This window comes from Corella eumyota, chromosome 5 (assembly GCF_963082875.1).
Source record: "Corella eumyota chromosome 5, kaCorEumy4.1, whole genome shotgun sequence".
In the NCBI taxonomy this organism is placed as follows: Eukaryota; Metazoa; Chordata; class Ascidiacea; order Phlebobranchia; family Corellidae; genus Corella; species Corella eumyota.
The window spans coordinates 3,867,453-3,877,986 of NC_137494.1; the positions used below are offsets into that span (position 1 = coordinate 3,867,453).

General features: G+C 31.5%; 5 protein-coding genes across 5 annotated transcripts; 4 read left to right on the plus strand and 1 right to left on the minus strand.

The window, feature by feature from the left end:
• The first annotated feature begins 31 nt into the window (after positions 1-31).
• Positions 32-2,189, plus strand: LOC145752685 (gap junction delta-2 protein-like). The gene is made up of 5 exons (XM_082569006.1): positions 32-206; positions 416-507; positions 667-821; positions 1,212-1,311; positions 1,710-2,189. The coding sequence occupies exons 1-5, from the start codon at positions 32-34 to the stop codon at positions 2,187-2,189; spliced, it is 1,002 nt and encodes a 333-aa protein (XP_082425132.1).
• Positions 2,190-2,426: 237 nt separating this feature from the next.
• LOC145752952 (astrocytic phosphoprotein PEA-15-like) lies at positions 2,427-3,687 on the minus strand. The gene is made up of 3 exons (XM_082569332.1): positions 3,463-3,687; positions 3,028-3,189; positions 2,427-2,762 (listed from the first exon to the last, which is right to left on the minus strand). The coding sequence occupies exons 1-3, from the start codon at positions 3,650-3,652 to the stop codon at positions 2,671-2,673; spliced, it is 444 nt and encodes a 147-aa protein (XP_082425458.1). The 5' UTR covers positions 3,653-3,687; the 3' UTR covers positions 2,427-2,670.
• Positions 3,688-5,280: 1,593 nt separating this feature from the next.
• Positions 5,281-6,910, plus strand: LOC145752028 (actin-related protein 6-like). The gene has a single exon (XM_082568213.1). It carries the CDS (start codon positions 5,353-5,355, stop codon positions 6,544-6,546), a length of 1,194 nt encoding a protein of 397 aa, XP_082424339.1. The 5' UTR covers positions 5,281-5,352; the 3' UTR covers positions 6,547-6,910.
• A 48-nt stretch (positions 6,911-6,958) lies between these two features.
• LOC145752686 (uncharacterized) lies at positions 6,959-8,014 on the plus strand. Its single transcript, XM_082569007.1, has one exon. It carries the CDS (start codon positions 6,959-6,961, stop codon positions 8,012-8,014), a length of 1,056 nt encoding a protein of 351 aa, XP_082425133.1.
• Positions 8,015-8,061: 47 nt separating this feature from the next.
• LOC145752027 (BTB/POZ domain-containing protein 9-like) lies at positions 8,062-10,525 on the plus strand. The gene has a single exon (XM_082568212.1). It carries the CDS (start codon positions 8,236-8,238, stop codon positions 10,114-10,116), a length of 1,881 nt encoding a protein of 626 aa, XP_082424338.1. The 5' UTR covers positions 8,062-8,235; the 3' UTR covers positions 10,117-10,525.
• The last annotated feature ends 9 nt before the right edge of the window (positions 10,526-10,534 follow it).

The following is a 10,534-nucleotide window of genomic DNA, read 5'->3' on the forward strand; positions in this document are numbered from 1 at the left end:
TGGTTTGGCAAATAAATTAAAAAAAGTCTAAATGGCGCGGCTTTTACTGGAAAATGCAATCGAACATTTTGCCCCATATTCTACTTTATTTCGAAAATGGTGGATTGCAATAATGTTTGTGTTTAGAATAATTGTTGTTGTGAGCATCGGAGACACGGTTTACTCAGACGAACAGACTGAGTTCGTTTGCAATACCAAGCAACCAGGTGATATTGCTAATAACTTTTTTATGTAAAAAGAAAAAGACAATTAAATACAGCCTAAAAAATAATAAATTACAAAAAAAAAACAGGTCGAATATGCAGTGTAGCAAATATTTCCGAATCTATTTATTCAAAAATAAATGCAGTTTTAGTTTTAAAATATTATAGATTCGATTTCCAGAAATTTTAATTTTAGTCTTTACTTGATATAGGTTGCAAGCAAGTTTGCTACAATTTATTTGCTCCAATTTCTCATATTCGATTTTGGGCTTTTCAAATCATAGCGACCGCCACACCGAGTGTAGTAAGTACTTAAATCAAACAACAAACTGAACACTTTCTATATAAGACTATACATTTAAAAAGTAAATCTATGCAGGTTAAGCGTTAATTATATCAAAGCATATGCATTTATTTTTCTACGTTTAAAGTGTGGTTGTTAATTGCTTTGTGTTATGTTTAGCTTTTTATCACGTACGCTATGCACAAATCAGCAATAATCCCAAACAAAGAGAATAATAATAATTTGAGCAAAGATGCAGAAACTCAAACAATTTGGCGACGCGCTTCAGTTTTAAACAAAAGATGGAAAAAAGGTCATACGGAACTAATTTCTGGGTAAATCATATTATCCCTTTTAAGGTTACTTTTAATATTAGAATTAACGTTAAGTCACCACCCTTTTTACGCCCACTTGTAAAAAAAATTGTAAAACAAAAGGGTATTTTATTAGTTATATTAATACTCTGTTTATTTGTTATTTGTTAAGATTTCTTAGAATTAATATTTTATTTATACACAGGTTAAATAAATATTATGTTCAAATGTTTTGCAAAATCCCCCCTTTAAAAGGTGGCTTAGGTAAACTAAATTGCAACACATTAGAGTTAAAATTTAATTTTACACAAGTGATCACTCTTCGTTTACATTTACACATAGGGTCGCATGAACAACGTCATTTCTTCTATTTTGTTATTTAAACCAAATTTGTTTTAATTTTTACTTAAGTTTTAAAAAGTCACAAAGCTTTAATCAACACTCCCTCATCTGTAGTGATGTAACTTTAAAAGACAACCGTGCTTCATGTGCATCACCACAAAATGCAAAAGTAAAATTTTAAAATAAATTTTGTTTTATCTTAATATTTTTATTATTTATTGATGCCGCAAGGGGGTATCGCAATTCACTGTACTTTATTAGTTTTCAAATTTGTAAAATAAATTCTAAAAACTTTTTTTTGATAAATACTTAAAATATTTACCATTTTTTCAAGGTTTGCAAAGAAAAAATTATTCAAAACATTAAAAATTTAATATTAAAAGCGTACATCATCACTCTTGTCATTAGTACATTAATCGAAGCAGCATGCACTTACGCACAGGTAACTGTAAATTTGCTTTGTTGTAAAGTTAAGTCCTATATATAAATGAACTTAACAAAATACCCATTATGATTAAAATGTCCCATTCATTAAATCCACACCAGAACTTATTTTATTTTATTTAGTATTACTTGTTTGATTGGAGTGTTAAGGAGATATTTGAATGTACACATAATTCTTGCCCAAATACGGTTCAGTGTTACGTATCAAGATCAATGGAAAAAACCTTTTTTCTTTATTTCATGTTTGGGGTAGGAATAATTTGCATTCTAATCAACTTATTTGAGCTACATTACCTAGGAGTACTTAAAATTAAGCAAAGCTGCAAGAAAATGGCAATTAGTGTAAAACAAGATCAGTTGCTAGGCACTGTGGATGAATATTACCCTAGCAACGGTTTATCGAGGGGTAGGGTGATTATTCATGGAACCACAGTGCCACATGGGTACTATATCCCATACGTTGATCCCCCAGATATCCCATATAAGTCCCTGTCAAAAGTTAGTTTCACTACGTCAGAAAGAGACGTCACGAGCGACGGGGAAGCGTCATCGGTTTGGACAATTAACCACGCTCGCTCAAAGAACTCCAGACTCTATGTGTAAATTGAAAATATTTATAATGAAAAAACGCTTGAATTCAATTTTAAATATCTCGCGCTCATAATTTTATGCAATCAAGTATTTTCTTGTTTTTTAATTTATATCGATTTTTTTTTCTCCACAAAAAATGAGTTTTAGTAAAAAATTGTAGCCCAGAGGCAAATTTTTTTAAACAATATTTAAATATTAGGTTCTAGCTCAAATGAGACATCTTGAGGTAAAAAAAAACAAGTTTTTGACACAAATTTCACGTTAGAAATTTATTTACATAATAATGTTTATCTACAAGCTTAGCTTTGCAGATACAAAAAAATAAAAACAAAAAAATTACAGAAAATTTATAAACTAATATACGCAACCAAGACTTGAGCATAACAAGCTTTTAATAAATCTACGGCCTTGCCAAGAAAAACTGAAAATTTCGCATAACAAAACGACAAATACAGATAAAAAAAAGTTTTTTTTGATAGGTTGGTTTAAATGCCTATGAAGCTGTGCTCTTTCGTCGAGTTTTAGGTGGTTCAGAAAGTTTTAGATCTGATTTGATTACTCGTTCTGGTGAATCGAGCTGTGAAGCTGAACAAAAAACTAGTTTTAGATCGGTTTATATGCACAGTTAAGTAACATTTACGGAAAGAACGGGTTATAGCTTTCTGAATGGAATGTGTTATAACAACAGTACTTTGTTAAATTGCATATATAACTATCCAATATATTCATTGCTTGGTTGGTTTTAAAAAGCTTTTGACAATACTTGTTTAAAACGCCTACAACCCTATATAGTAATATTACCTGAATCTCAGAAGACTGTAATTGTTATACTTCTTATAAATCAACTTACCTATGTATTTCTTTGCGCTTGAAACACGGGATAACGTACGAGCTGGCAGTTCGTCTTCTTGCTGATCTGTGTTCAGGTTTTTAACTCTGTATTCTAATACAGTTGTTAGTAAATCGGGTCGGCAACACAGCTCAAATACATGTTCGATAAAACTTAAGTCGTCTGCAAAGCAAGTAAAATACACAAAATTTTATACACATTACATATTGGAGGGTTATAATAAAAGTATTTGCAACTTAGATAAACATTAACTGAAACCTAGAATTCGTGGTTTATACTAAGCTATGTTATGATTAATATGGCTGTGACTTTAAATGACTATTAGTCAGTCTGTTTAGGGAGTTAGAATTATATTACACACCATTCAAGCGTACATAAACATTTCTATAAATTAAGTCACAAGTTCTAAGTTAACTTAATGGCTCTACATCTTACCACTTGTTAATAACAGTTTATCGCAAAGCCATTGAAACCATTGAGCATTCGACGACAACTTTTCTAATTCCTTTTCGTCTACTCCGTCGATATCATCTTTAGATGCATTTAACAAAGAACTTAAATCCTCTGGTTTTAGTTTTTCCGATAGGTTAGATACCAAATCACTAAGGGGTTTAGTAATAGCCATATTATACACTTATACACAGTAAGAAAGGAATTTTAATACCTAAACACACAACGTACAAGCGATTATGATATTATAAGTCATGAAAGTAAATGTTTACTTTATGATATAAAACGAAAATGTAAAAACACTAGAATAATAATCTCGTAAGGCTTAAGTTTTTACCTAAATCTGTTTCTCTTTGCTCTAATTTTAAAGTATTTAAACTACTTAAGTCTAACTTTATTAGTAAAATGTTATGGTTTGTTTACCCATCAATGTAACAGTTTCTTTTGAAAGTTTCGGTTAATATTCGTTTTTTGTATTATAATGCCTGTGAGCAATTTCTTATTCAATATACAGTATAGCACATTAATAAAGCCTAAATACAATAAACCATTAGGCTGCCTAACCAAATATGTTACTGTTTAGTTTGTTTGCGTTAAAGTTAGTCATCCAAAATATAGGCGATAGCATAGGCTCAGCCGGTACCTATGTTATCTTACACAAGCTCTCCTTTGTGAAAAATCGCTTCGCTTGGTTGGACATTCCAGTCTCAAGTGCTACGAGCGGAAACAACATCAAAAAGTTACCTTTTCTGTTTCCCTGAGGGGAAATTGTATGCCTTAATGCTGTTATTATATGTCCAATTTTAACATTTGTGCTAACGCAACATTGTTATTAGAGCAATTACACGCTAGCGAGTTCTCGAAATCCAGTAGCATTGAATTTATTAAAAACTAGCATTTAAATCAATTTGATTTTCTATTACTATATAAATGTTATTTTTTACCGCAAAAATAGTTTTAACATTTGAAATTAATATAATAGAAGGCTAAGTATTCATAAATTGAATAATTTATAATCTTCGAGTCGCTTATCCTTTACTATTAACACACGTTATTGATCTTCTGTCAGTCGTTTTTAAATTGGTTCCCATTTAAAATTGTGGTTTTTTACTTAGACATATAACATTAATTCACTGTACTGAAGTTAACTTTATAAACGCATTTAGTTTTTTTTTTTTTGTAAAAGTACACTCCTTTTTAACTCATTAAAAATGTGATATTTTTTGTTACATTTTTAGTTATGTAACTTAACTATTACTAATTTAAAATGTCGCTTTAATAATATAACTGTCAATATTTTTCTTACATGTCTAAACTTGTATTCACGCAGCTTGTATGTATTTAACGCCAAGGCTAAGTCAACATGTCTAGCTAGAACCCGTAGGCCAAATTAAATATGGGCTTGACATATACACAACGTTCTTTTAATGTCAAAAAAACCTTAATTGTACTGCTTTCGATTTATGTTTATTTAAATATCAACTTGTTTTTCTGATAGTCGTTTTTGTAGTATGCGATATTTAAATAATCATAATTATTTTATTTTTTATTTAACGGTATATATATATAATCTATTTCGAAACGCTAATAAATAACATTTAAAACTGCATTTTCTTTTTATACATTTTTAATTTAATATAATATATTGCTTGTCTTTTACAATTTTTTTGTTTTATTCTTATTATAAAAATAATTTTATTCTTCTAAAAAATATTGTTACGTTTTTTGTTGAAATTATATTTGTCACATCTCGATTACAACGTATGTTTCTTTTATTATTGTTTAAAACTCCATGAGGTTATCGCAAGATTTTTAACAGGCAAAAGTTAGTAAATAATATAAACCTTTCTAGATAGTGTTTTAAAAAAATTAAAAATGAATACGATTGTTTTGGATAATGGGGCTAACTCTTTAAAAGTTGGTCAAGATAGTAGCACAATTCAAACTATACCAAATTGTATTTTTCGTTCGAAAAACGAAAGAAGAAAAAATTTTATTTCAAACCAGCTCGATACTTGCAAAGATTTTTCGAGTCTTTTCTTTTTGTTGCCGTTCCAGAAAGGATATCTTCTAAACTGGGACGTGCAAAGACAAGTGTGGGATTTTTTATTCGGACGAGACAACTTAAATTTAAAATGCAACGACACCTCGCTAATAATTACGGAACCTCATTTTAACTTCACATCAATTCAGGAGGCAATGAACGAGATATTCTTTGAGGAATATGAGTTTAAAAGTCTTCTAAGAACCAACCCCACAACTCTTTCATGTCATCAATACATAAGTGAAAATGCAGGTGAAAATTGCTGTTTAATAGTTGATAGTGGTTTTTCCTTTACTCACATTGCTCCTTATCATAAACACAAAAAAATAGTCGAAGGCGTTTGTAGAATCGATGTTGGTGGTAAATTATTATCCAATCATTTAAAAGAAGTAATTTCATACCAGCAGTTACAAGTTATGGATGAAACCTATGTTATGAATCAAGTTAAAGAAGATTCATGTTTTGTGAGCATGGATTTTCAAAAAGATATGTCCTTGTGTCGGAAAAAGGGTGTTGAAAACACTGTTGTTAGAGATTATATTTTACCCGATTATACTCACATTAAACGTGGTTACCTTAAAACACTCGACGAACCATCAAAAGACCAAAAAACTAAAACTCAGGAACAAAAAATCCGACTTTCGGTCGAAAGATTTAAAATTCCTGAAATAATTTTTCATCCTTCTGACGTTGGTATCTCACAAATGGGCTTACCTGAAGCAATTTTATATTCAGTATCAAAATGCCCCCAAGAATTACAACCCCACATGTTAAGAAATGTTGTTTTAACTGGAGGCAACTGTCTGTTTCCAAACTTTTTAGAAAGATTAAAACAAGATGTAAGAAGTTTGGCTCCTGATTATTTAGATGTTGATATTCACTTACCGAAAAATCCAATCACATATGCCTGTCAGGGTGGATTACATTGGGCAAATAATGGAAATATATCTGAACATTGGTTAACTTTAGAGGAATATCAAGAAGGAGGGCAATCTGCATGTGCAAGACAGTTTTCCGATATATAAAATGGCCTAAGACACCTGTGTTATAGAATAAGAATGGTTTGTTATAAACAATTTAATGTTTGCCAAACAACGTATAACTTAATCATATAAAGCAGTTTTAAATTCTTAAAATCAATTTTTAATTTGAAATTACTCTTTTCAATGCAAAAGTTAATATGCTTATGTTTATGCATGGGGTAGACATGGCCTACATCAAAATTTGTTTGCATAAAATAATAAATATTTGGTTTGTTTACAGTTTAATGTTGACAATGAATCACAACAACAAAACTGTTTTTAGTCAACACTCTTTCACGTTAAATTTTATTTAGTTAATTCTAAATTTTTCAATTAATGTTAATTTTTTTTACCATGCTTAATTTAGGTATTTTGATTTTGCATGATTTAATAATTTGCTGTTTAAGTTTTTGAAATGTGTACCCTTCAAAGTATATCCTATAAAGATGTTCTCAATAACATTGATGTTTCAAGTTCAATTGAGAAAGCCTTTGGTAAAAATGGATTGGGTATAATCTTGTTAAAAGATTTTCCAAATTTTCAAGAAGAACGTCTAGCTTTGTTTCATACAATTCGAAAGTTTGCGAATTTGCCTGAATGTGTAAGAAATAAATATTCTCGACCTGATGCTAATTATGCAGTTGGTTGGTCCCATGGAAAAGAAAGAATGAAAAAGGGAACTCCTGATCAAAGAAAGGGATCTTATTATGTTAACTCGACAGAATTAGAGTCAACTGATGATTTAAAAAAGAAATATCCTGAGACATATGGAGATAATGTATGGCCTGATGAAGAGCTACCTGGATTAAAAAGTGCCTACATAAAGATGATGAAGCTGCAATTAAAAGTTGGAGGAATTATGTTAAAATTATTAGACAGTTATCTTCATGTTTTAACTGGTGAAAAGCATGACAAGGAAAAGTTTTATAACATGATAGCAAAGTCGAATAACTGCACTGGACGAATTTTGCATTACTTTCAAAACACAAATAAAAATTCAATGGATGACTTTGATGGTCTGTGTGGCTGGCATTTAGATCATGGTTATTTAACAGTTCTTTTATCTCCCTTGTACTTAGATTTACAAGGGGAAAGGGTTAAAAAACCTGATAATTGCGGCTTGCATGTTAAATCACCAACTGGCGAAGTAATTGCAATAGACATACCTGAAGACTGCTTTGCAATTCAAACTGGCGAAATGCTGCAAGTTTTAAGTGGAGGCTTTCTTCGTGCAACTGCTCATTGTGTAAAGCCTTTTTTAGAGTGTTTAATAACAAGAGAACAGTTTGTACTGTTCTTGGATAGCTTTCCTGAGCAGAAAATTGAGTTGCCAAATTATTCATTGAGTTATGAAGAAGTTATTCATACACCACATCTCCCTGAAAATGTTCCAAAATTAGAAAATCGTCTTGTTAATGCTGAAACTTATAGAGATTTTGGTAGTAATTCATTTAAAGCCTACTATGCTTAATCATAAATTGTTTTTTGTTTAATTTTACAATCACATACACATTACTTATTGCACATTTAGTGTTTCTGTGTTTTTTCACTGCCAAATATGTACTGTAATCACAAAATATGGTGTTAATATCAGCTTAATGGATACTCTTAGACTAAGGATACTTTAGCATAAAATTAATCGGGAATTATTTTTCTATTTTTAGAAACCTGTTAAAAAATAATTAAAAAAAAATGTCTGTTGCCCTTTGTGAGGGTAGTGGTGATGATAACATTCCAGTTGTAGTTCGTCCAAATAAAAGTGAAATCGACCACTGTGCTCAACTGGCTGAAAATATCGGAGATCTTGTCTTAAAAGAAGATTACCATGATGTAACTTTTGTTGTAGACGGACAACATTTCCCTGCCCACCGTGTTATATTAGCAGCACGATGTTCTTATTTTCGAGCTTTGTTGTTTGGTGGCATGAGAGAGTCAGTCCCATCGGCTGTGATTAATATCGGTGATGCCTCAGCAATTGCATTCGAAATTTTACTCAAGTATATTTACACTGGAAAAATGAACCTGAACGACATGAAGGAGATGCATATTATTGAAATCCTGCAATTATCCAACAAGTATGGGTTTGATGCTCTGGAGAAGGATATTTCTGTTCATCTAAAAAGCACACTGACTCCGCAAAATGCATGTGTTATTTATGACATTTCATTGCTTTATTGCCTCACAGATTTAAATGTTGCCACCTCTGAGTTTATGGATCGCAATGCTCTTGAAGTTTTAGGTTGCAATGAATTTACGAAGATGTCTCTTGATGCTGTGTATACTATTCTACAACGAGATTCATTCTGTGTACCAGAGAAACACATTTTTAAAAGCATAGAGATGTGGTGTCTTGCAAATCCAATACCGAATGAAAACCAGGAGGGCTATAAAGCTGAGAAGAAGAAGAGAGATGTGTTACTCTCTGCTGTTCGACTTCCTCTTATCCCTTTACCTGATCTTTTAAACGTTGTTCGGCCAACAGGTTTAGTACCATCAGAGATTTTACTCGATGCTATAAAAGCACAATCAGAGTGTAGTGACAAGGAGTTAGAATATCGTGGCATTTTAATGCCAGACATAAACATCGCAACAGCTCAGCATGGTGCACAAGTGGTTCAAGGTGAAATGTGTGCTTCACTTTTGGACGGCGACACAAGAAATTATGACTTGGATCGTGGATATACGAGGCACGATATTAATGATAGTGGGGATGTTAACTGCCGAACAGAAAGATGTATTAAAGTGAAACTTGGCCAACCTTCTATAATTAATCGAATTCGGCTTTTGCTGTGGGATAAGGATAGTCGGTCATATTCATATTACATTGAGGTTTCTATGGATGATAAGGATTGGGTGTTGGTTGTTGATTACTCAAAGTATTTTTGTCGCTCCTGGCAAGATCTGCCCTTTCCAGACAAAGTCGTTAGGTTTATCCGAATCGTGGGTACTCGAAATTCAATCAACAAGCTTTTTCATCTTGTTGCCTTGGAGGCAATGTACAGTACACAAGAAGTTAGACTTCATAACGGGATTGTTGTTGCCACTGAAAACATAGCAACGGTCGACAAAAGTGCTTGTATTATTGAAGGGGTAAGCAGAGACAGGAATGCACTGATTAACGGGGATACTACAACTTATGATTGGGATTCTGGTTACACTTGCCATCAACTTGGGAATGGTTCTATCATCGTTCAACTTGCACAGCCCTATGTATTTAGTTCAATGCGTTTACTGCTATGGGACATTGATGAAAGAAGTTACAGTTTTTATGTTGAAGTGTCCAAGGATAAAGAAAATTGGAAGATTGTTGCTGACAAGAGAAATGAAGAATGTGTGTCTTGGGTGGTGCTTGAATTTGACAGGGTTGCCGCCACTTTTATTCGAATTATAGGCACCGGAAACACTGCAAACGAGGTGTTTCACTGTGTTCATTTCGAATGTCCTTCCTCCACTCTTCCTGTGAGTTATAAAGATCAATATCTTAGTGATACAGCTTCGACAACTAATGAGGAGAACAATATTGAGGAAGTGGAGAAAGATACAACTCCTCCTGGCAGAGCTGATTCAAATTAACATTTATTTCGTTTTTCCCAGATTACAACTTTTGTTGATATTGTTTATTTTACTAATTTTTATAGTTCCATTATTTAATTGACATATTTTTTTTTTCGAATTAATTTGGGCATTATTTTTCTTTTTCCATTTTGATATAAATTCCGAAGAATTAATTGTTAAAGTCTTGTGTATAAAAGTGTAATGTTTAAAATATAAACAACTTTTTTCTCTTTTTATAACTTGGTGTATTTTATTTGTATTTAATTAGTGTTGCATAAGGTACAACTTATTTGTAATTTGAAAACGTATTAATTTAAAAAACATAAATTGGTTATTTAATAATTTGGTTCTTCACTGTTAAAACGTTTTTTAAGTTTAATACCTGCTTTTTGTAATAGTACATTTAATTTTAGGGAGTTTTTTGTAATACCGCAAT

What these genes read in the sequence shown, in the direction of transcription:
- LOC145752685 (XM_082569006.1), top strand. Translation starts at nt 32, where the DNA reads ATGGCGCGGCTTTTACTGGAAAATGCAATCGAACATTTTGCCCCATAT. An exon ending in CGACCGCCACACCGAGTGTA is followed by an intron (nt 508 to 666) that starts GTAAGTACTTAA and finishes TGTTATGTTTAG; the next exon opens with CTTTTTATCACGTACGCTAT. An exon ending in CATACGGAACTAATTTCTGG is followed by an intron (nt 822 to 1,211) that starts GTAAATCATATT and finishes TTTTTACTTAAG; the next exon opens with TTTTAAAAAGTCACAAAGCT.
- LOC145752952 (XM_082569332.1), bottom strand. Translation starts at nt 3,652, where the DNA reads ATGGCTATTACTAAACCCCTTAGTGATTTGGTATCTAACCTATCGGAA. An exon ending in TAAACTGTTATTAACAAGTG is followed by an intron (nt 3,190 to 3,462) that starts GTAAGATGTAGA and finishes CTTGCTTTGCAG; the next exon opens with ACGACTTAAGTTTTATCGAA. An exon ending in AAGCGCAAAGAAATACATAG is followed by an intron (nt 2,763 to 3,027) that starts GTAAGTTGATTT and finishes TTTTTTGTTCAG; the next exon opens with CTTCACAGCTCGATTCACCA.
- LOC145752028 (XM_082568213.1), top strand. Translation starts at nt 5,353, where the DNA reads ATGAATACGATTGTTTTGGATAATGGGGCTAACTCTTTAAAAGTTGGT.
- LOC145752686 (XM_082569007.1), top strand. Translation starts at nt 6,959, where the DNA reads ATGTGTACCCTTCAAAGTATATCCTATAAAGATGTTCTCAATAACATT.
- LOC145752027 (XM_082568212.1), top strand. Translation starts at nt 8,236, where the DNA reads ATGTCTGTTGCCCTTTGTGAGGGTAGTGGTGATGATAACATTCCAGTT.